Consider the following 23,374-nt stretch of genomic DNA (forward strand, 5'->3'; position numbering starts at 1 on the left):
ATACAATACAATACAATACAATACAATACAATACAATACAATACAATACAATACAATACAATACAATATTTTGAGTTCATTTTCAGTATTCTACAGATACAGATACAGAACACTTGATTTGCATTTTTATGAATGTTTTGATTATTATTTGCCAAGTTTGCATTAATGAGGGTTTTGATGAGGTTAAACGAATAAAGAATAATGCCCTTAAAAAATGAAGATCAGAGAATAATGGGGTTAATTTTTTAAAGACTAGAGAAAAAAAGGTTTATTTTTTGAAGGGGTTAAAATTAAATGTTTACAGAATAACAGACAATCCCATCCAGACACTCATTAATGGTAGTTTTAAAATTCTTTGACAAATTAAAGTAAATAACCGTGGCTGTTGTATATCGTTCTAACTTTTACTATGGTACTTGGTTGTAGCAGTTTCCGTGTTTTCGCAAGTATCCGAAGTCGGTGAATTTGAAGACTGGAACTTTGTCGTTTGGGCGTCAAATATAAATTGTTAGTGAAGTTTATGTTATGAAATGCACACAAAACATTAGTACTTACACCAGAGACATATATGTACACACTACAATTAACATTTTTCTCATTTTCTGATCATGAACTGCAGATGAATAAAATTGAGAATGGAAATGGGGATTTACACCAGAGACATATATGTACACACTACAATTAACATTTTTCTCATTTTCTGATCATGAACTGCAGATGAATAAAATTGAGAATGGAAATGGGGAATGTGTCAAAGAGACAACAACCCGACCAAATAAAAAACAAACAACAGCAGAAGGTCACCAACAGGTCTTCAATGTAGCGAGAAATTCCCGAACCCGGAGGCGTCCTTCAGCTTGCCCCTAAACAAATATATACTAGTTCGGTGATAATGAACGCCATACTAATTTCCAAATAGTTTTGTACACAAGAAACTAAAATTAAAATAATACAAGACTAACAAAGGCCAGAGGCTCCTGACTTGGGACAGGCGCAAAAATGCGACGGGGTTAAACATGTTTGTGAGATCTCAACCCTCCCCCTATACCTCTAACCAATGTAAAAAAGTAAACGCATAACAATACGCACATTAAAATTCAGTTCAAGAGAAGTCTGAGTCTGATGTCAGAAGATGTAACTAAAGAAAATAAACAAAATGACAATAATACACAAATAACAACAGACTACTTGCAGTTAACTGACATGCCAGCTCCAGACTTCAATTAAACTGACTGAAAGATTATGATTTCATCATATGAACATCAGGCACAGTCCTTCCCGTTAGGGGTTTAGTATATTACCATCATAACATATATGAGAAGAACATAACCCGTGTCATGCCAACAACTGTTTTTAGAATAAATGTGTTTAGTTCCGACGCAAAGACCTTATCAGTGACTCAATATTAATGCCAAAATATGCAATCTTTAATGACTTGACAACAGTATCGTAATTATATCCCTTCTTAATAAGTCTATTCAAAGGTTTTGTAAGTATCTGAGGTGAATACTGACACCTTTGTGCTTTATACAGAATATTTCCATAAAAAATTGGATGTGAAATACCTGAACGTATAAGAAGTCTGCATGTTGAGCTATATTTACGAATGATGTCTTTATACCGATGATAAAATTAAGTAAATGTTTTGACTAATTTGTGATATCGAAAACCCTGGTGTAATAATTTATCAGTAATACATAAATTTCTCTCGTTAAAATCTAAAACATGTTCAGGCACAGCAAGGATTTGTATAGTGAAACTTTATAAACGCCAACTCTTCCTTTTGATCAATTTAGGTAATTATCACTTTGTAATTTAAGACAAATAAGAATTATTTTATCGGTAAGTCTACACAAAACTAATATCGTAAAAAGATCATATGATCGTAGCTTACCATGTGTATTTTCATAACGTTGTTAACCAAGCAATAAAACCGGATATATACAATACAAGCGAGTATCATGATATAAGTGGCGAGTTGATGACTTCTCACGATATGCACGAACTAACGAGGTACTGCGAGATTCCAATCCTTCTCACTATACAAATCCTTGGGCACAGTAAAAGCTGCATTTTGTTTATGGTGCTTAGCTGTTTAGGACACTGCATGACACAAAAAAATATCAACTCATAAGTCCAACACCCCATTAGTACAATGTCCCACTAACACTCCAATACATTTGTAGTTCTACACCAAATAATAGAACAGAATATCTTTTTATATCTGAGACTGAAAGCGAATGTAGGGAATCCAGGTCCGTCCGCCCTGATTCTGGTTCGCCCTAGTTTCTGTTCGCCCCGAGTCCCTTCGCCCTGATTTTTTTTTTTTGGTATATAGTGTTGCGTTGTGTGTATGTAATTGAATGTGTTGAAGTCAGTTTACAATTTGGCCGAATATTTACGATGTATCATATTGTTTATAGCTAGCTGCTAAATTCTGTACATTCACTATAAAATTGAATTACTATTAGTAAAACAAATACCAAAAACACAGTCACACTGCTGTATATTGATCATTTGTCATCAGTGTTTTTACCCATCCAAGCTGACTATTTTAATTGAGAAAAATGTTATTTTCATTATTAATCCATCAAAGACAATTCATATAACAATCAGTGATATCGAAGATTTCAAATGATACCTTATGGTGTGTTCTCATTTCGCCTTAGCTGTGAATTCCAGGTAAAAAAGGTAAAACATTTACTAAGGGCAGACGGGAATTGAACTAAGGCGAAATGCGAATTTAGATAAAAGTATTAAATAAACAAATTAAGTCTGTGTTTTTATAACAATTTGAACATATAAATGTAAATTTCAATATATATATATCGTTTATTAATGTAAGATATACATATCTTAAATGAATATAGGGCGAACGAACCCAGGGCGAAAGGACTATCAGGGCTAACAAACTCAGTGCGAACGAACCTAGGGCGAACATGTAATCAGGGCGAACGATCCCGATACCACTGAAAGCCTGATGATGTGTTTATTTAATATAAAAAAATCATGTTGTGACCAGAGGTCTGAGTTATCAGGTACGTGTAGATGTGAATTTGTTAAAATATTTGAAATTATCAGTAATTCGTATATTTTCCCTTTGATCTTACTATACGACGTCATAATTACAGATAAACAGAATATTAGGTAGTTTTGTTTTTGATACTGACTATATCATAACCATGATAACGGGCTCGTCTAGATATTCCACATGATTAGTTGGTATCAAAAACGAAACTACATATTATTCTATAATATGAGGAAGGCGCTACCTTAAATGCCAGCTTTATAATGTCCAAGATATTGATTGGTTGTTGGTGGTTTAACGTTCAGTGGCAAATATTTCATGCATGTTCAGAACGAATGTCCAAGGCTACAATAACGTTTTGTTTATATCTAAAATAAAATTATAAGTTCAGATGGAAAATGCTATTTTTCTTGAAAAAAATATTCTGATTCCCAAATTGATGAATAAAAAAGCATAGGACAAAAAAATATTTTGAATCCAGATCTTTGCCAAAAATGATTTTATCTTTCAGATATGCAAATTAAATTTAACTTTTATATATCTAAAAACATAAAAACTTCCCAAACCGCACATGTCAGTCTGTACATAGTATTTTTTAGGTGATAATAAGACTGTATTTGCCAATTTGTTATGATAAACCTTAATACTAGTGTTAAATTTTGACTAAATAATTTTAAATGATAGCGCTGAAGGGTTTCGGTAAAAAAAAAATCTGACTCGAATAAAAACATTTGTATTTCTGATCATCTTCAGTTTGTGAGTTCTACATCAATATCTGACATGTACTATTTAATTCAGAGTCAGTTTTATGTCATTTCTTGCAAATATTTTTTTTGTTACATGTACATAATGTAGCTTACTTTTCAAGTTCTTATATGATAGCAAAAAAAAATTGAGAATGGAAATGGGAAATACAAGCATGTTAAAAAAAACACATTTGGTTTCAGACAATAACTTGAGTTAAGTAAATGGAATTCCATGAAATTTTACCAGGAGGTTCATACACAAAACTCAAAAGGAAGATAAGAATTGATTTTGGGGTTATAGTACATTATTGGAGGTATTCTTATTTTTATATTTTGGGTTTTTCTTCCAAAAATTACCTTATTTACATCAATTATACTCATCTAGTACAGATTTGGCAGGAGATGCACTCAAAATATGGTGTTTTAAACATTTTATCTGTAGTCTGTGCATTTTTCCTATGATGTACATGTACTTCTTGATAATGTTGATGTGAGTATCATGATAAAGAAAATATGTTTGGTAACCGTAAGTATATATTCACAATTGACATGCACCAGAGCGAGAAAAGGATCATCTTTCCCTTTAATTCCAAAAATTGAACATGATTTTTTTTCTCTCACAGAAACACATGAGTTATTTGGTAAATAAAACATTTGTCAATGTTTGAAACTTTCAGTAATAAAAATTCAGTTTAGCTTGTTTAAATGTTTCACTGATTGCGTGAAAATTTTAACAGCAATGTACAAAACACTTGAATAAATTTCATTATCTGCAGAATTATTGATAACTTTCCTCACAATAAATTCACAAGGACATAGAACTAACACATTGTCTATGCTATTCTGATCTGAGTTTTATACATACATATACTGGCATGGCTGTGCTGTTTCAAGTTGTCTTCTTTTTCTGTTTCCTAAGAAGTATTTGTTTAACCTGTTCAGTCACTATAAAGTGTTACAATTCTTATTTAGACGCAACACATAAATAGTGACCAAAAAGGTTCTGCTTTCACACGAGAGGAGCTAGAAAAAAATTAAATGTACACATTTTCAATAGTTAGTAGGACTTACTATCATATGGAATTAAGGAGATATGTATGTAGTTCGAGACTTCTGCTGAATAGAAATATGTGGGTCTACCTGTGCCTGTTTTCAAATTAGTCCATATTGATCTAAAGGATCTAAAATTAAAATATGTTTGATTTCAACTGACATAAAAAAAATGGTGTTATTTATATGCTCAATATACATCTGCAGTCGTATCAGGCTGTGCATGGCACAGCATTTTATTGCCTTTAGGTTTGCACTTTTTTTTTTGGTCATGAAAATAAATTTGCTAACATGAGAATACCCTAATTTTACCTAAATTGTCAATTTTTTTTAACAAACTTTTTTTTATGTACCAGACAAAAGTTTATTCTGTGCTTATTTTGTAGACTTCCCTTGTTTACAATAGAGTTATACCAATTTAATTTTGAGTCCATGTACAGTCATTGAAAAATTAGTTTGAAATAACATCCAAACAATCCATGATCCTGTAATGAGACAGGAACCCAAATTCCATACATCTTTACATGTATGGTTAATTTCAAATCCTTTAAACTGGGATATAAAAAGAGATTTTGTTTTATTTCATGCTGTAACTATTATTTTTGGAAAAAAAGGATGTTCATGGTAACACATTTAATTTGCTCATTTTATTGGAACCCAATTGAACCTTTCCATAGATTCACCTGGTAGTTACCTGTCCATTTAAACTTTTTGCAGTTCTTTTGTCCCATTGAACAAATACAACAGGTATTGTTCTCTGTATAGTTTATAGTCACTCAAACCTTTAAATTTCTTCTAAGAGAAATCTATCACTTATTAATTAATGTACCAGAGTAAAAAGATGATAATAAGATAATTTCACATGGTGAAACAAAACTTGTAAGTTTTTTGCAGGTATTTTTTGTTGAATAGGTGCAATTTGGTTACTGAGTACAATTTTTGTACTGTGATGTTATATCATAAGTGTGTATTGCTAAATAGGTTGAAATGTGAACCTGATAGTGATATAGTCATAAAGTACTTGGTAGAGTGAAAATGTTTTGATCAGGGATAAACTGATGCATAAAATATGCAGGCGACTGCTGCAGCTTGAATTTTAAAGGATGTAGCCCACATTCTTCCAAGTAACATGCCCTATATACACATCATGGTGTATTCTCATGGGTTATCATAATAACTCCATCTTCCCATAAAATCCAATTTTGGACAATATTGAAGCATACAATACATACAGTAGTCAGTTCTAAATGTACTTCTCAGACTCAAGTCTCCTTTTATGATTAAACTTAGAGAGAGAAAACAAAACAGTTTCCATTTCCTGGGACTGTATAAGGTTTGACATAATCAATGAAAAGATGTCTTGAGAGTTTGCCATTTAGAAAGTACAGAATAAGAAGATTGTGAATTATTTGAATGTTTTAACTTTTGTTAAGTTTTGAATTAGTCTGTGGACTACCAAAGGATCCAGAGGGAGACCCTTTTCTTTAGGGAAAAAATGATGATTATATAGGGAATAACTGAAGCATGACTGGAGCGCACCGTCAGACCCCACCCCCCCCCCTTTTATGAAAAATGCTGGATTCGCCATTGACTACATGAATAACCGTGATCACATTCAACTGTATAATTATCACTGTTCCTTGGTGTGGGGAATAATGATATGTGGCAGATGAACATAAGGAGTCATGGTCAACCAGTGCACCGGAGTTTACCCCGCATGCCCGACATGGTCAATTTGTAAAAAGAAATGCGAAATATATTGCTTGCAGAGTTTTTTTTCTGTGTTCCCATGGCTGGACGGAACTTTTACGCTAAATATGTTTTCGTTAACTATGATTTTGTGACTTTTGAATGAAGTACCTGTGATTATTTAGGACAGTTAATTTGCTTTGACCTCACTGATAATGGAATGTTGAAGCAGACGAAACATGGCGTCGGATGTTGTTGTCATTACTTCGGTAATTTCCGTGGTACAATAAAATTTAAATAAGCTACACAAGTAGCCAACATTTCTGAATTCTTGTTTTTGAAAACAAATAAAAATTCATGTCGTATTTAACATTGAATTTGTTCCGTTCTGCCTGTTTTTACAAGATCGCGATTAAACGAGAATTTTGGCAGCCATTAAATAAAAAAATATCGTACGAGATTTAACGAGAGTGACGAAACTTTTCCGATGGGTCGTCTAGCAAGAGTTATCGTTCTTTGTCCCAAAACGATGCTTCTACCATAAGTGCCAGCTAAAGCTGGCATATAAATTACCCATTAGAGAATATAATGTTAGAGACAAATTATGTGTGTAACTAAAAAGACATGAACCATTAGTTTCTGTAAATTAGTGCACACAATTTGAAATGTTTTGTCAAACTCAAGTATCTTTTGTGAAGTTTTGTCAAATTAATACTTGCATGCAGATTATTAGTACGATATGAACATGAGTCATAATGAAGTAAAGGTTAAGTAATTTGTACATGTTGTAAGTACATTTTATTTTGGTATGCAAATAAAACATGTAAAACAAGAAATTTAAGACCGGAATATCTTCTCACAAAAATATGTATTAATTTCAAACATTGTCAAAGAAAAAGGATAAAGATATACCTAATTTAAAAACAAAAAAAATATTATAAGAGAGGGATGAAAGATACCAGAGGGACAGTCAAACTCATAAATCGAAAAACAAACTGACAACGCCTTGGCTAAAAATGAAAAAGACCAACAGACAAACAGTAGTACACATGACACAACATAGAAAACTAAAGAATAAGCAACACGAACCTCACCAAAAACTAGGGATCATGTCAGGTGCTCCGGAAGGGTAAGCAGATCCTGCTTCCCATGTGGCACCCGTCATGTTGCTTATGTGATAACAATCCTGGTAAATAGTCTTATTCGGTAGGTAACATTCATGAAAGGGAAAAGGATTGTAGTTCGACGTAAGGAACATATCTGATATCATTTGTGAAACTGTTATTCCATAATGGTCAACCAACTCAGGATGAAGTTCATAAAATTTACTTGGGGATGATTTCAACTTCACCATTTGGAACTCTTGGTTTGAAAGCTTTCTTGATAGCAGCAACCCTCTATCAAGAAAATCATGTTAGGAAATGCAAGCACAGGAATATCGTATCAATTGGGAGATAAGATATTCATCATGAAAAATATTTGAAAATTCATTAGACATGTTTCTTTAACATGTTTAATAACAGCCTGCAACACGTGCACAGATCAAAGACTTAACATGACAATAATCTATGATAATATTTTCTTTAAAATTACTTTCAAATCTTGATGTCCATGATCATGATGATTGATGGAACCTTACTGATGATAACTGATCATCAGAAGCCTGGGTGTAAACTTTTAACATGTACATTTACAACAAATTATTTATATAAGCAAATTATGAATATGACAGGGCACCGTTATGGAACTACATATATATATTGCATATATTTGGTAAAAGTATGTAGTCTCTCGAACTAATTTGTAAAATAGAGAATGGAAATGTGAAATGTTTCAAACAGACAACAACTTGACCAAATAGCAGAAACAGTCACTTATTTTTCCTAGAGTTCATGTAGTTTGGGCCCCCCTTTTTCAACATCCTAGATCTGCAAAAACAATTTTTTACCAAATTCTTTTTCTTGCCACATGCCACTAATTCTTTCTATTCTTTCACAGAATTTTACAGTCAGAAAATGAAGATAAGCTGATGAAGAATCGGACTTTTTATGCAGGTAAGGCTTGTGTACCGGTACTGTACATTTTGTATAGTTATGAGTATTATCAATACCACAATACCATACATTTGTACCCGCCAGCTTCTAAAAGAATTCTTTGGTTTTTGTTGAGCCTGCAACTTTTGTTGCAGAAAGCTCGCCATAGGGATAGTGTTCCGGTAGCGGCTATGGCTGCAGCAGCGGCAGTGTTAGCTAACTTCTTTAAAGCTTTTTATTTTAGAGGGTGGAAGAGCTGGATGCTTCATACTTTGTATATAGATGCCTCATGTTTCCAAGTTTCCGTCAGTCACATGTCCAATGTCCTTGAACTCATTTTCATGGTTCAGTGACTACTTGAAAAAAAAGTTAAGATTTTTTGTAATGAGAAATTCTCTCTTATTTTAAGTAACAGGATAACTATATTTGGTGCGTAGCTTGCAAGGTCCTCATGCCCGTCATACAGTTTTCAATTGACCTCGACCTCATTTCATGGGTCAGTGACCAAGGTTAATTTTTGGTGGTCAAGTCCATATCTCAGATACTATGGGCAATAGGGCTAGTATATTCAGTGTATGGAAGGACTGTAAGGTGTAATTGCTCAACTAGCAGGTGTCATCTGACCTTCACCTCATTTTCATGGTTCAGTGGTTATAGTTAAGTTTTTTGTGTTTTTGTCTGTTTTTCATATATACTGGATGCAATTACTAGGTTTACTATATTTGGTGTATGGAATGATTGTAAGGTGTACATGTGTAGCTGGTATGTGTCATCTGACCTTGACCTCATTTTCATGGTTCAGTGGTCAAAGTTAACTTTTTGAATTTTGGTCTTTTTATCTAAAACTATATGCAATAAGTTAACTATATTTGGTGTACGAAAATATTTTATGATCTATATGTCAGTCACTCAGATTTAATTTGACCTTGACCTCATTTTCATGGTTCATTGCTCACTCAGTGTTAATTTTTTGTGTTTTGGTTCATTTTTTTAAACTTAAAGCAATAGGTCAACTATATTTGTTGTAAGAAAGAATTGTTAGCTTTTCATGTGTGCCTGGTATGGTTCATCTCACCTTGACCTCATTTTCATGGTTCAGTGGTTAATATTAAGTTTATCATGTTTATGTTTAAATTGTAATAAGGCTTTATATTTAGGACTTTCAACATATTATCAATGATTAGTAAAGAAGGCATGACATTTCAATGTGTGCACTCTTGTTAAAAGGTAAATATGTTCTTCAATTTATTCAATTTTAGCTGAAAGTGCACATGTTATGATCCAGATATTCATGGTATTAAGATTTTCAAATGTCAGAACAATCTTAATCTACATGATCTAAAGCTTTACGACATTCATTCGTTATTGTGAAATATTAGACTTCAAGAGTTATCATTCTTTTCCTGAAATTTCCTCTGATTATCTGTGTAAGTCAGCAGCTTGGCAAGACAGGTCAAGTGAGCTACTCTGATCATTTGATCATGTTGATGTCTGTTGTTGTTCCTTGTTTGTTGTCAGTTTACTTTTTCAATAACTTCTCTTCTGCAACGACTGGAGCAGTTGGATCAATTAATCTGGCAACATCATGTGGGTATCTAGGTGTAAAATTATGAACAATAAAACAGGGATAAAATGCAAATTAAGTCTTAATATCTTGAAAACCCCTAAAGCATGTATAGATAGAGAAAATCTTGAATAGAAAAATCAAACTACAAGGCAAGATCTACAAACAGGCTGGTATTGCCTAAATTGTTTGTCAAGTCTTTTAGGAGTTATAGCTCTTAAACATGTTAAATGACAATTTTTATCATTTGTTGCATTTTTCACTTTTATAAATTTTTTAGATCTACAAATAGGTCAACATGAACATGACCCAATTCTTCAGTCAACTCCTTTATCAGATTAGTTAACATTTTTATGCCCCACCTACGATAGTAGAGGGGCATTATGTTTTCTGGTCTGTGTGTCTGTGCGTCCGTCTGTCCTTTCATCCGTCCATCTATTTGTTCGTCCATCTGTCCCGCTTCAGGTTAAAGTTTTTGGTCAAGGTAGTTTTTGATGCAGTTGAAGTCCAATCAACTTGAAACTTGGTACATATGTTCCTTGTGATATGATCTTTCTAATTTTAATGCCAAATAAGAGTTTTGACCCCAATTTCACGACCCACTGAACATAGAAAATGATAGTGGAAGTGGGGCATCCGTGTACTGGGGACACTTTCTTGTTTTTCCTTTTTTGCAAAAATTACAGAAAGCAGAAAAATCTGTAAATGAAGAAAAAACTATCAGCAGAACAGATGATGATGATGGTCAACAAAAAAGAGTCTAGCTGAGGACCTCCTCCTGGTGTGGGATTTTCTTGCTGTTTTGAAGACCCATTGTTGGCCAAAGGTTGTTGTCTACTGTTTGGTCTGTTTGTTGTCTCTTAGACATATTCCCCATTTCCATTCTCAATTTTTATTTAGTCATGAATTATACAGTCTTCAATGTTGGAGTGTTACCATTATTGTTGAAGATGCACATAGAAGTAGGTGAATGAAACAGGCTCTTTTAGGGCCTCTGGTTTCTGATTCTATGAAGTAGGAGTTGAAGTTAAAATATTGTGTTAGCATGACAACGCGTGCATTTTTTTTTTGGATTTAATTGGTATAAGAAAATACCCAAATTAGATGTGTTCAACATAATACAACAAAGATCTTTGTCTATAATTTAATTGTTATGATGTATCTTCAAAAATAGGATTTTGTCTCAACTTACAACAGTTTTTAATTGGAATAAGTTGTCTATTTTGATATTTTATATTTAAAAAAAAAACAGTATCTAAATCCATAAAACTGAATTCATGTTTAATTTTGTTAACGTATATCCTCTTGATAAAAAGAATAGCTATAAAAATAATTCAACATAATACTACAATTTTCAACTTCATGCTGAGGATTTCTCAAATTGCCCAATTTCTCTTTAAATTTTGAATCGTGATGCAATTTTGTCTATTTGTCGCAGAAATTTGATCAAAAGCAATTTACAATAATGGTAAAATCAATGCTAAAAACATTTTCTCCCACAAAATAGTTATCTTAAACCCAACCTGATATTATATTTCATTGTAATGATAGAAGAATGTCATCGTAAAATTGTCACTTTTAATTGATATGCTTTTCAATGGTAGTTAGTCATGAAATGAATTACCAGAAATGCTACATTTGAAATTGACAACTGGAATAATAAAATCTTGATGATGTGAATATTTAAAAAGATGCTGTTAATTAAAAGGCATTTGTGAGTGACAGCTTTTATTTTCTGAATGAATAATTTGTTATCTGTATTTATTTTAATGGACTGATTGAGATTTTGTGAGCAAATGTTTTTAAGCTTTTGCATCAGAATATTAATAAAAATGTCAGTTGTAGATAGAATAATATCATTTGAAAGAAGAAAAAATCAGATTCTGATAAGAGTATTGATAATATCTGTAAATAAGATTTTATGCAACAGTTCAGTCAATATAATTAAAAAACAAAATTATTTATTCAAAATCTACCAGTGACGGATACATATTATCATTTTAGGACTTTCAGTCTTCATACTTGGCCATTAAAGGCCTGCTATCCCAGATTTGTAATTTTTTTTGCCTTATTACAATAAGAATTGATTCAACAGACCAATATAGTATAGAGAATGCGAAAAGGGGGAATGTGTCAAAGAGACAATGTTCAAACAGATCAAAGAACAAAAAAACAGGCAAAGTATTAAGCATGTTAAAAGTCTATGCAAAATTTTCCAGAAAATAGGCTTTGGACTTCATTGTGAAGACTGAATTTTTATAAGGTTTGTTGCCCTTAAATAACAATTTGTTTACCAATTTTCTTGTTTTGTGCCTATAAATCCAAAAAGTATGATAAGTAGTCAGAAATTATAGGCAATAATATTGTATCACTGATAATTGTTATCAGTGATACAATATTTTACCATATATTTAGTACAAAATACAGCTATTTTGTATATCTAATAAAGGTTCTTTTTTCCAGTCTGTATCACCTACCCTGTATCGCAGACCCCGTATCGCATGGCTAAACCCGTATCGCATAACCCGTATCGCATACCTTTTTTTTTTTTTTTTTTTTTTTTAAACTAAAGTCAGTTTTTTTGGTTTTTTTTGCCTAAGAGTTTTGTCTTCTAAAAATAGGTCAATTTTTTGAATGACGTCATTGTTTGGTATGTAACGTCACGAACACCAAGTTTTCATATTGTTTGTGACGTCACGAACATCAAGTTGTTACAACAAATTTTTTGGCACACTAAATGCAACTATGAAAAATACAAAACACTCAAATATATACAATAATAAACAAAATATTTTCAAAACAACAGATTGTAAGGTAACCTAGGTGCTTCGTACATGTATAAACAATTGAGCAGTTATTTTAAAGCTTTGAAACAAGACAAAAGCAGAACTGAAGGCCCTCGGGCTGATATTGATGTCTCGGGATGATACGACATATGATACGGATTTTGCCATGTATTATTCTCTATATATAAAATGCAAATATGACTGATACATTCAATATTGATATTGGAATTATTTACCCTAATTGAGAATTTTTGTTCACACATTTTTATATTTTTGCTGAAATTATAATCAATTAAGTAGGTGAAACATATAAACTCATCATCAATTCTGCAAATTGGAGAAATTGTGAAACATATCTTTGGCATTAAATCATCCCAAAAACTAAATCTAGGTTTTAGGTTGAATTTTATAACTAAGGTAAAAAACAAAATTGACCACATCTTGTCTCCAACCAGGAAACAGAAGAACCAATTTTCAAATGAAACAGCTGTTAATTTTCTAAAATAATTGGAAAAATAATGTCTATGACAGTATAAACCCACAATGTCTGTACTTTTCTTATTTAGTAGATAGGCATCCATTGTATAAAATGAGGGAATCTTATTAAACATACACCGGGGAATAATTCTATTAGCAAGACCAATATTTCCTGTTATATAGTCTGTTTAGCAGCTTTCTATGGCACCTTTGTTAATTTACAAAAGAACACCTAACTTCTATGTAGTTAAAGATTGGCGATGTCCCTTAGGGTTTCTGGGAAATAATGAGATTTTCCTGTAGTTTTGGGAAAAGGAAGATTCCATAATTTGGTTGTATATATATGTAATTTTAAACAACATTGATGATTTGACGGTTTCTAAGCATGCGAAGAAGTCGTTTTTGATTTATTAAGAATTCTAAGGAGTCATTTATGAATTAACGATGTAGTTTGAGACAAAATGTCTTCTTTAGACCTTTGAGTAATTGGATGCTAAGAAACTTTGACTTTTGAGTTAGTAAAAGAACAAGTTATCTTAAATTACAGTTTTCATGAAATTTGAGAATAAAAGACTTATAATTGAGTTCAAAAGATAAAGGAAATGTCAAATATCATGCAATGCTTGACATGGATTTTTACCATTTGTCAAGATTCAATTTTTGTTTCTCCATTTAGAATTTACACTTAAATGGAAGTGACAGCTAGGATGCATTGCTTGTTGTGTTATTTTCATGCTATTTAGCAAGGATTTGATAAATTTCTTTGAAAACTGAAGATTAAGAAATAGAATGCTTTAAAGCATTGAAGTTTTGATGTGAAATATCATCATGAGCATGGTTGCTGCACCATAGTTGAAAAGAATTTACTAATAAACAGAAAGTGACAGGATACATTTGCTTGTTGTGTTATTTTCATGTTTATTTACCAAGGATTTGATCAATTTCTTTCAAAACTCAGAGTAAAATTTTATTGACTGCTGCATCTTAGTCGAAAGTTTTAAAAGAGATAAATGAGAAAATCTTCTCGGTTTAACAAGAATCAAAGATTTTAATGAAAAACAAAAGCACCAAATTCTTAGCTTGTGTTATTTTCATGCTTAGTTAGTGAGGATTTGATAAAAAAAATTCAAAAGTCAAGATTATTAAAGAGACTGCTTAGTTTGAATATCACGGTTGCTGAAGCTTAGTCTAAATTCTAATAAGAAAGAGATAAATGAGGAAATCTTCTCGCTGGAATAAGAAAACATAGATATTTATGAGATACGACAGGATCATTTGTTCTTGCATTGTTTTAGAGGCGAATTATCACTAAGGATTAGATATAAATTGGACATCTAAGTCTGTGTGGAATTGTCCTGTCATTCAAGCTTTACTTTCTATGGACTGGACATTCTCTGACCGTCTTATTTGGTAAATTGGTACAAAATTTAAGCTATTTAGTTATTGGATTGCACTGAAACTTTTTAGTATATATACATTGAAAAATTTTTGTCAGAGTATTTTATATCTTATGGTTAAAAAGCAATATCACTTTTTTATTTTAACGATATTTGACCTGATTAGTGGATTTTACCTAATGATGCAAAAACAAATGTTAAAAGTCATTATTTAGGTTTTCATGTGGAATCCAGGTATAGTGAGGATGCAGGACAATGCTTGATGGACTATAGAATTGTGAGAAAATAGTTGATATACATATAATTGCATTATAATCATGGCTATTTGCAGCTTGAAGACAACTTTAGTCTTGTTATGACAACTGACTTCATTATAATTAACTATAAATGTTTCAATTTCGAGGACTCAATTTACAAATCTGAAATTGTGAAAAAGAATATTTTCAAGTAGAACAGAGCAGAACTTATATAGTTAACTGGGAAGCTTATATCTTTTTGGAAAAAGATTGATTGGTATAGAAAAAAAGAAATCATATTAATGAATGACTATATAGATTACTAGTTTGGTCAATGGTTTAAAGAGAATGACAGCAATTTCAATATTGTCTGAAAAAGTCATGGACAGTTTACTTGATAAGTAAGTATGTTTGATATCAAGTCTTGTACAGTTGTGAGTTACTGTGCAAAATAACACCTGAATAAGAAACATTTATTGTTGTAGTGCATTAATTGTTGTAGTGCATTAATTTTTGTAGTGCATTACTTGTTGTAGTGCATTAATTGTTGTAGTGCATTAAAAGTTCAAGTTCCAATTTGATACATGTACATGGCACATTTCTTTTTTGAAAGTTATGCCCTTAAAAATTTGGCAAATTGCCACTTTTGTTTACCCTTAACAGTATCAATGAACATGATAATTTCTGTGTCATTTGGTCTCTTGTGGGAAAGTTGTCTGTCTCATTGGCCATCATATCTGAACATCTTATTTTTTTGATGATGAAGCACATTTAAGATTGAAGTTTCCATTATTAGCTCTAATGCTTCAACATGTTCAACTATTTCATGATAGTTAGATTTCATGCAAGGAAACACTAAACAATGGTTGACATCTAATTTGAAACTCTCTTTTTAATTAAGATTAATTATATATATGTCGTGTACAAGTTGCGATTTTGTACAGGTTATAACATGTACAAAAATATGGTACATGTTATGACTTGTATAATGCAAAAATACAAGTTATAACCTGTACAAAAGTACCTCATACATGTTATAACCTGTACAAAATATTGCTTAAAAATGGTTTTAACTTGTACAAAATCGAAAATTAAGGATATGTTTCTATTATCTCATCAGATGTTATCAACCTCAATAATATTTTCATAACTTTTTTATTATTCCTTCATGTAAGTGTGTTTTGTCCTTTTTTGAAACATTTAATGGCCAGGTTTCAGTATTACGAAGCATTCATAAGACCTGTCATACTGTTAAGATATATCTTAGGACATTATCTTATGATATATCTTATGATATATCTTAGAACATGTCTTATGAATCTCTTATGACTATCTATAGACATATCTTTATTTGATGAAGTATAATTGTGAGTGTCCACTTTGAAGGCAATAGTAAAATACTTTCATTCTAGTTGACACTTAAAGACATAAGAGGATAGCCAGGATAGATGTGTCTACAAATAAAATTGGGAATGGAAATGGGGTAAATGGGTCTAAAAGATAACAACCCACCCATGGAGCAGACAACATTTAAAGCCCACACATACATGTTTTCAAAGTAGAGGACATCAAAATGAAATTCGTTTCATGCAATGATCTTATAGTTTATAAAAAAAAATGAGTTATAAACTTACATAAGTCATGCTAAAGGCCAAAAATGTTGAAGAACAGATCCAAGATATTGATAATGAAGCGTGGTCCAATGCAAACTATTTCAGCTCTCTCTTGCTTTTACAGAGTAAGCATATAAGAATTTTTTTTAGTCTTTGCAAGCTATAAAACGAGAGGAAGGAGTATTACTCAAAATTATAAGGCATTGTTCTTAAATTTTTTGGAAGAATTTAGATACTAGTACTAGTATTTAATGCAATTGTCATTTAGGAAATGCAAGCTTATTGTAAATAGTGTCACACTTATTTAAGCCATGATGGACTGCATAAAACATACAATTTGTTTGTTAGCCTTTTGGTCATGAATGTTTGTCTCTAATATTTAATTAACTGTGCATTTGTATTCAGATATCGCAGATCAAATTTATTCGTTCATTGTGTAATCATACGTTTTTTGATTGAGTTAAGTCTGCCAATTGATATTTTATCGTATGTTTTTATATGTTGTGATGTTATGCTATTGTTTCAGAAAAAGGGAGAAGGTTTGGGCCCATTAAAACGTTTAATCCCGCTGCAAATGTTTGCACCTGTCCTAAGTCAGGAATCTGATGTACAGTAGTTGTCGTTTGTTTATGTAATATATACGTGTTTCTCGTTTCTCGTTTTGTTTATATAGATTAGACCGTTGGTTTTCATTTGAATGGTTTCACACTAGTTATTTTGGGGCCCTTTATAGCTTGTTGTTCGGTGTGAGCCAAGGCTCTGTGTTGAAGGCCGTACTTTAACCTATTTGAATTGTTGTTTGGATGGAGAGTTGTCTCATTGGCACTCACACCACATCTTCCTATATCTAATTATATGAAAACATATTTTGCCAAAATGAGTCATAAAACATATATTCCTGAAACTTTGTGAGCATTGTCCTCTACGGAAAAAGACATGTTTGGGCTTTTAATTGTTGTTTTTTATGCATTGGTGAATTTAAATATATATTTTACTTCATTAAGATTTATCTTAAATTTTGTACAAGTTAAAACCATTTTTAAGCAAGATTTTGTACAGGTTATAACATGTATGAGGTACTTTTGTACATGTTATAACTTGTATTTTTGCATTATACAAGTTATAACATGTACAATATTTTTGTACATGTTATAACCTGTACAAAATCGCAACTTGTACACGACATATATATTAATTAAATGGTCTTTGTTTTTGATTATTATTTTGTTTTAACTATAGATATAGGAAGATGTGGTGTGAGTGCCAATGAGACAACTCTCCATCCAAATAACAATTTAAAAAGTAAACCATTATAGGTTAAAGTACGGCCTTCAACACGGAGCCTTGGCTCACACCGAACAACAAGCTATAAAGGGCCCCAAAATTACTAGTGTAAAACCTTAACTATGACTATTTTTGTTCGTTGTCTGAGTTACATTATTTAAAAAATATATTTTATCTTTGGTCTTTTCCAGACTTTTATTAATATCAAATAACAGCCAAAGCTATTGATGTGAAATAAGTATTTCATTCATTATTGAAAAAAATCCTTAGTATTGAGTAACTAACAATATTGCCAAATTTGAGTTTTTTATAATTTGAAAGTAATATAAGTATGAGATGGTGATCAATGTTATATGTTTAAAAACTTTTGTATACATACCTGCCATTTTAAATGTTTCTTGTTTGATATGTTAATTGGTTGCATCAAACTGCATTTTAAGACATACTGAGTTTATACTTAACTTAAAAGAGAGTTGTTCATGTTAATTGTCTCAAGGTTTTTTTAACCTGTTTAACTTAGACATGTGTTAGAGAATACCTAAACATTTGTAGGAAAACCAAAATCTAGTCAAATTACACCAGAGCTATAAGTCCAATAGATAAACCAACAAGGCCCCTTTATTATAAATATTTCAGTTTAATTATATATTAATTCTTAATACATGCTATAATCTAGATGAATTTTGCCATTTTCCTGAATGGGAATAAAGCACATTGGGGCAACTCAAAGTTGTCCATACTTCTCAACCTGTAAATAAACTCATCATAGATTTCAGGATCAAATTTTGTATATATGCCAGACACACGTTTCGTCTACAAAAGACTCATCAGTGACACTCGAATCCAAAAAAGTTAAAAAGGCCAAATAAAGTACGAAGTTGAAGAGCATTGAGGACCAAAATTCCTAAAGTGGACCATGAAGCTGTTGGCTCTGGTTTGATCATAAGACTTATAAATATTATACATTTACACAATCAAAGAGGCAATTTGTATTCAAAATTGATAGATGTGAAAAATGGATAAAAATTGGAGCAAACAGTTTTGTTGGTTCCTTCTAAATTAGGCAGGTTGACACTAAGCATGCTAAGGGTGTCATGTGATGATATGCCTACCTTTCTGAAGCACAAAAGATTATCCCCATTTCTTGTGGGGTTATATTCTTCTTTTTCAGCTTTTAGTTTTGTTTGTTGTGTTTTGTCTACTCTTGTTTGTTAATCTTATTTTTTATTTGACTTTTGATAATGTTGATTAGAATGTCCTTTTGGTATCATTTTTCAATTCTCTTTGACTATAGGCAAAATTGAATTAAAGCATTGTAAAGTGTTGTGTGTAGTGAGCTAAAAATAAGTGACTTAATTCTATTGACTAGACGTTGTGTTAACCAATGCTTGTTTTTGTCTAATCTTTGTTTGATCAAAGTATTACATCCCAAAAACTTGTAGACTTGACATTATCTTTTGCAGCAGTTATATGACTACACATTGATTTTTTCGGGCAAAAATAACAGTAGAAATGGAAAACTAATAGAAAACGGTTAATAAAAGATTTATCTTTTTTTTAACCATAGAATGTATACGAAAGAGTAATTATATCTCTTCAGTTGATATTCTGGTTGTTTAACCAAATATGTTTACGAGGCTTTATGTGTTATTTGTCGTTTGTTAAGTGAGTATTAGTTTTATTTATTAAGTGCAATCTTTTTTATTGTAAAGTTTTATGATTTATAAAGAAAATGACCATCTCTAAGCTTAACTTGAAAAGCCAAATTTAAATCCTCTTATTTCGTCTTTTATTAAAAATATGAAATCTGATAATTTACTGTATTATGAATTCTAAAAAGATCTGTGTTAATAAACTGATGATATTATGATATGATTAAGTGTTAGGTTTATTTAAAAAATTACCAAATTTTTACTAGGCAGTAGTGTAAAATGAGGCCTGATTTGACCTGCACACATCAATTTTATTTTAAAGAATGATTTGTAAGATTAGACTTATGTCTTTTATTATACTTAGATGGATTTACACTCATATATTATTATCAATTATATGTAATTGTGAGTAATTTAAGTACCTAACATTGATTTGTTATCAAAAGGGTTAGTACATGTAGCTGTGGAACCTTAGCTCTTTAAGGTTCTTATGTAATTTTTTACTGTTTGGGACAGTCTCATGCAAGACCTGCCAAATTGCCTAAATTGAAAATCATTAAGACATACATTTCTCTATCCTTTTAAATAGATTAAACCTTGGTTTTTCCCTTTTGAATGGTATTTATACTAGAAATTTTTGGTACCCTTTATAGCTTGCTGTTTGCCATTTAGGCTCCATGTTGAAAGCCCTACTTTGACCTATAATTAATGACCAATATTTGCAAGTTCAAAATGCAAATATATTTGAATCCAAAAAGTTAGACTTTTTCAAGAATGTCTACATAATGGGCAGATTAGACCACCTCATGTTGATTTATTGAAAAACAGAAGTAACAGAGCTGCAATATGTACGTAAGATCCATATAAGCGCTCATACTAGTATACTGATGACTGAAAGAGGGAGACATCTAAATATTCCCAGAAATGAGAGATACTGCTATGTATGTCTAATTCTGGTCAAATTGAAAATGAAAAACATTTTCTTTTACATTGTGAAAAATACACAACTCAAAAGGCCATATTTTACCAAAAAGTTTCAAATATAATCCTTGATCCTACAATATTTCACAAAAGATGAAAATAGTATAATCTTTTTATTAAATTATAACTCATACACAATCCTAAAAATAACTTCCTCTTTCATTTCAGACAGTCTGAATCTTCATAAAGAAGAACAAACTCTATGAAATTGTCAATATGTCTAATTCATAATCATATTAATATAGTCATAATTTGCAATAATTATTATGTATGATCAACTATGTAATTAATATACCATGAGACTTAACCATTTTTTATGCCCCACCTACAATAGTACGAGGGGCATTATGTTTTCTGTTCTGTGCCTCCGTTCGTCCGTCTGTCCGTCCATCCGTCTGTGCGTCCGTTCAGGTTAAAGTTTTTGGTCAAGGTAGTTTTCGATGAAGCAGAAGTCCAATCAACTTGAAACTTAGTACACTTGCTGCTTATGACATGATCTTTCTAATTTTAAAGCCAAATTTGCCCCAATTTCACAGTACACTGAACATAGAAAATGAAAGTGGGAGTTTCAGGTTAAAGTTTTTGGTCAAGGTAGTTTTTGATGAAACTGAAGTCCAATCAACTTGAAACTTAGTACTCTTGTTGCTTATGAATTGATCTTTCTAATTTTAAGCCAAATTAGACTTTTGACCCCAATTTCACCGTCCACTGAACATAGAAAATGAAAGTGGGAGTTTCAGGTTAAAGTTTTTGGTCAAGGTAGTTTTTGATAAAATTGAAGTCCAATCAACTTGAAACTTAATTTAATACATATGTTCCCTATAGTATAATCTTTCTAACTTTGATGCCAAATTAGATTATTACCTAATTTCACGGTCCATGGAACATGGTAAAGGATAGTGCGAGAGGGGCATCCATGTACTTTGGACACATTCTTGTTTTTTTATGAGATTGTGCTAATAAATGTTTGTATTTGTATAATGGTTTGAATTACTTTTATAAATTGTTACTTGGATGGAGAGTTGTTTCATCGACACTCATACCACATCTTCCTATATCTATATGATGATAAACAATCACTGACAAGATCATAAAGTCTTCGTTTATAAAATTCGTATATACAGCTTAATTTTGACAGTTTCATATTTTGTAAAAGATTAATAATCTGCAATAAAATCCATATTTGTTTGAAAACACTTTGTGAGATTAAAAGTTAAAAATATCTTGATACATAATGTATTAATGTAATTGATATATACATTTATTGCATGGAATTCATGGATTTTTCAAGTACCTGCACAATATTGAATCATTTTGGGAATTTCTTCAATAAAATCATTTTTATCTGTTTTAAAATACTATTTGAGCTTATAAATTGAAAAGTTAAACCTGACTTTAATAGCATAAAATCAATATAAATGTCATTTACAATTTTTGAAATACATGTATATTTTATCATTTGTGGAATGTTCACATGTTTTTTTAAGGTTTAATCATCTGCAATAAAATTCATATTGTTTTAAAATACTTTGTGAGCATATAAAATTCAAAATATCTTGAAGATAAAAAAGAAACTGGATTTAATTTAAGGTTGAAATTGATGTTAATACCAGTAATAAAAAAATAAGTTCATGGAATTTATCACTTTCTAAGAAAATTAAATCATTTGGGGAATTGTTCACATGTTTGACACACATGCGGCATGTAAATGTTTTTCTATGCATGCAATGTATTGAGCAGTATAAAGTTACTAGCAATTCAATTAAATATAATTGAATAACAGAAATTGGATAAGAATTCTATAACTGATGATAATTCATGGTGAATTGAAAGCTATTATTTAATTTGTTTTCTCTAATATTATTCATTGTAACGTTGTTGATCTTGACATCATGTGACACTCGTCCTTTTTTCTCTCTAGTTGATTATACAGTCCTTAATCCATGCACAAGAAAGTGAAAATTTCATATCTTCTCTCAATTATAAAATGGTTAAGTAGGAATATAAATCTGTCATTTCATACTGATAAGGCAACAGATACTATTACTTGACTTACAGGTGTTTTAAACACAAAATTGTAAAACTTTAAAAGTTTTGGGAAAATGCACAGGCACATTTAGGGTTGACCCTCCCCCCTTTTTTTTTTAAATCTAAAAAAAAATAATTTAAAAATGGGGACATATTCTTTGAGGTTGTTTATCCTGACTTTTAAGATTTATTTAAAAAACTAATTATTTTTATATATGGTTTTTAAATTATTCCAATCTCGCAATTTATTGAAAACAATAGTTTTTGTAAAAAAATCAAAATCACATATATAATGGATAAAAAGAAACTTTTCTTGATTGGTATTGTGTATTTCATTTTTATCCCTTCTTGCAACAATTGTCATCTATATATTGAGAGAGAAGCCATGTCAGGTGTCTGTGAACTAACATAATATAATTGATGTGACAGTTTAATTTGAAAATATGGTGTTTTTGAAGTGGTGCAGGAGATAAGTTCACTTTTTATTCAACATCATTTTGATGCAAATTCTTGGGCTTAGATGATAGACTGTATAGATAGAAAGGAGTTATGTTTTGTGCAAGTTTCATCATTATCTGTCGTTAATGTAGGCGTTTATGTTTTTAAGATATTATATCAAAAAGGACTGGAGGCAAGAAAAATTGTTTATTTCTATAATATTTATAATTGATAAACTAGAAAATAGAAAATATCTTTTTTATAGAAAAATACTTCTGAATTCATATCGAATTTTACAACCATTTTTTATTTGAACATAGCACTGGTAGCCAGTTTCAACCTTTACACATTTAAGCTGTTATTAGAATCATT

General features: G+C 31.0%; 1 protein-coding gene across 1 annotated transcript in view; it reads left to right on the forward strand.

Moving 5' to 3' along the window:
• Nucleotides 1–15,339: 15,339 nt before the first annotated feature.
• Nucleotides 15,340–23,374, forward strand: part of LOC134692457 (N-acetylated-alpha-linked acidic dipeptidase 2-like) — a 50,509-nt gene continuing 42,474 nt past the window's right edge. Inside the window, exon 1 of the mRNA XM_063552908.1 lies at nt 15,340–15,407. Within this exon, the coding sequence (XP_063408978.1) occupies nt 15,355–15,407 (53 nt within the window). The 5' untranslated portion in view covers nt 15,340–15,354. The remainder of the gene's footprint in view (nt 15,408–23,374) is intronic.

Source organism: Mytilus trossulus, chromosome 12 (genome assembly GCF_036588685.1).
Source record: "Mytilus trossulus isolate FHL-02 chromosome 12, PNRI_Mtr1.1.1.hap1, whole genome shotgun sequence".
NCBI classification, from domain to species: Eukaryota; Metazoa; Mollusca; class Bivalvia; order Mytilida; family Mytilidae; genus Mytilus; species Mytilus trossulus.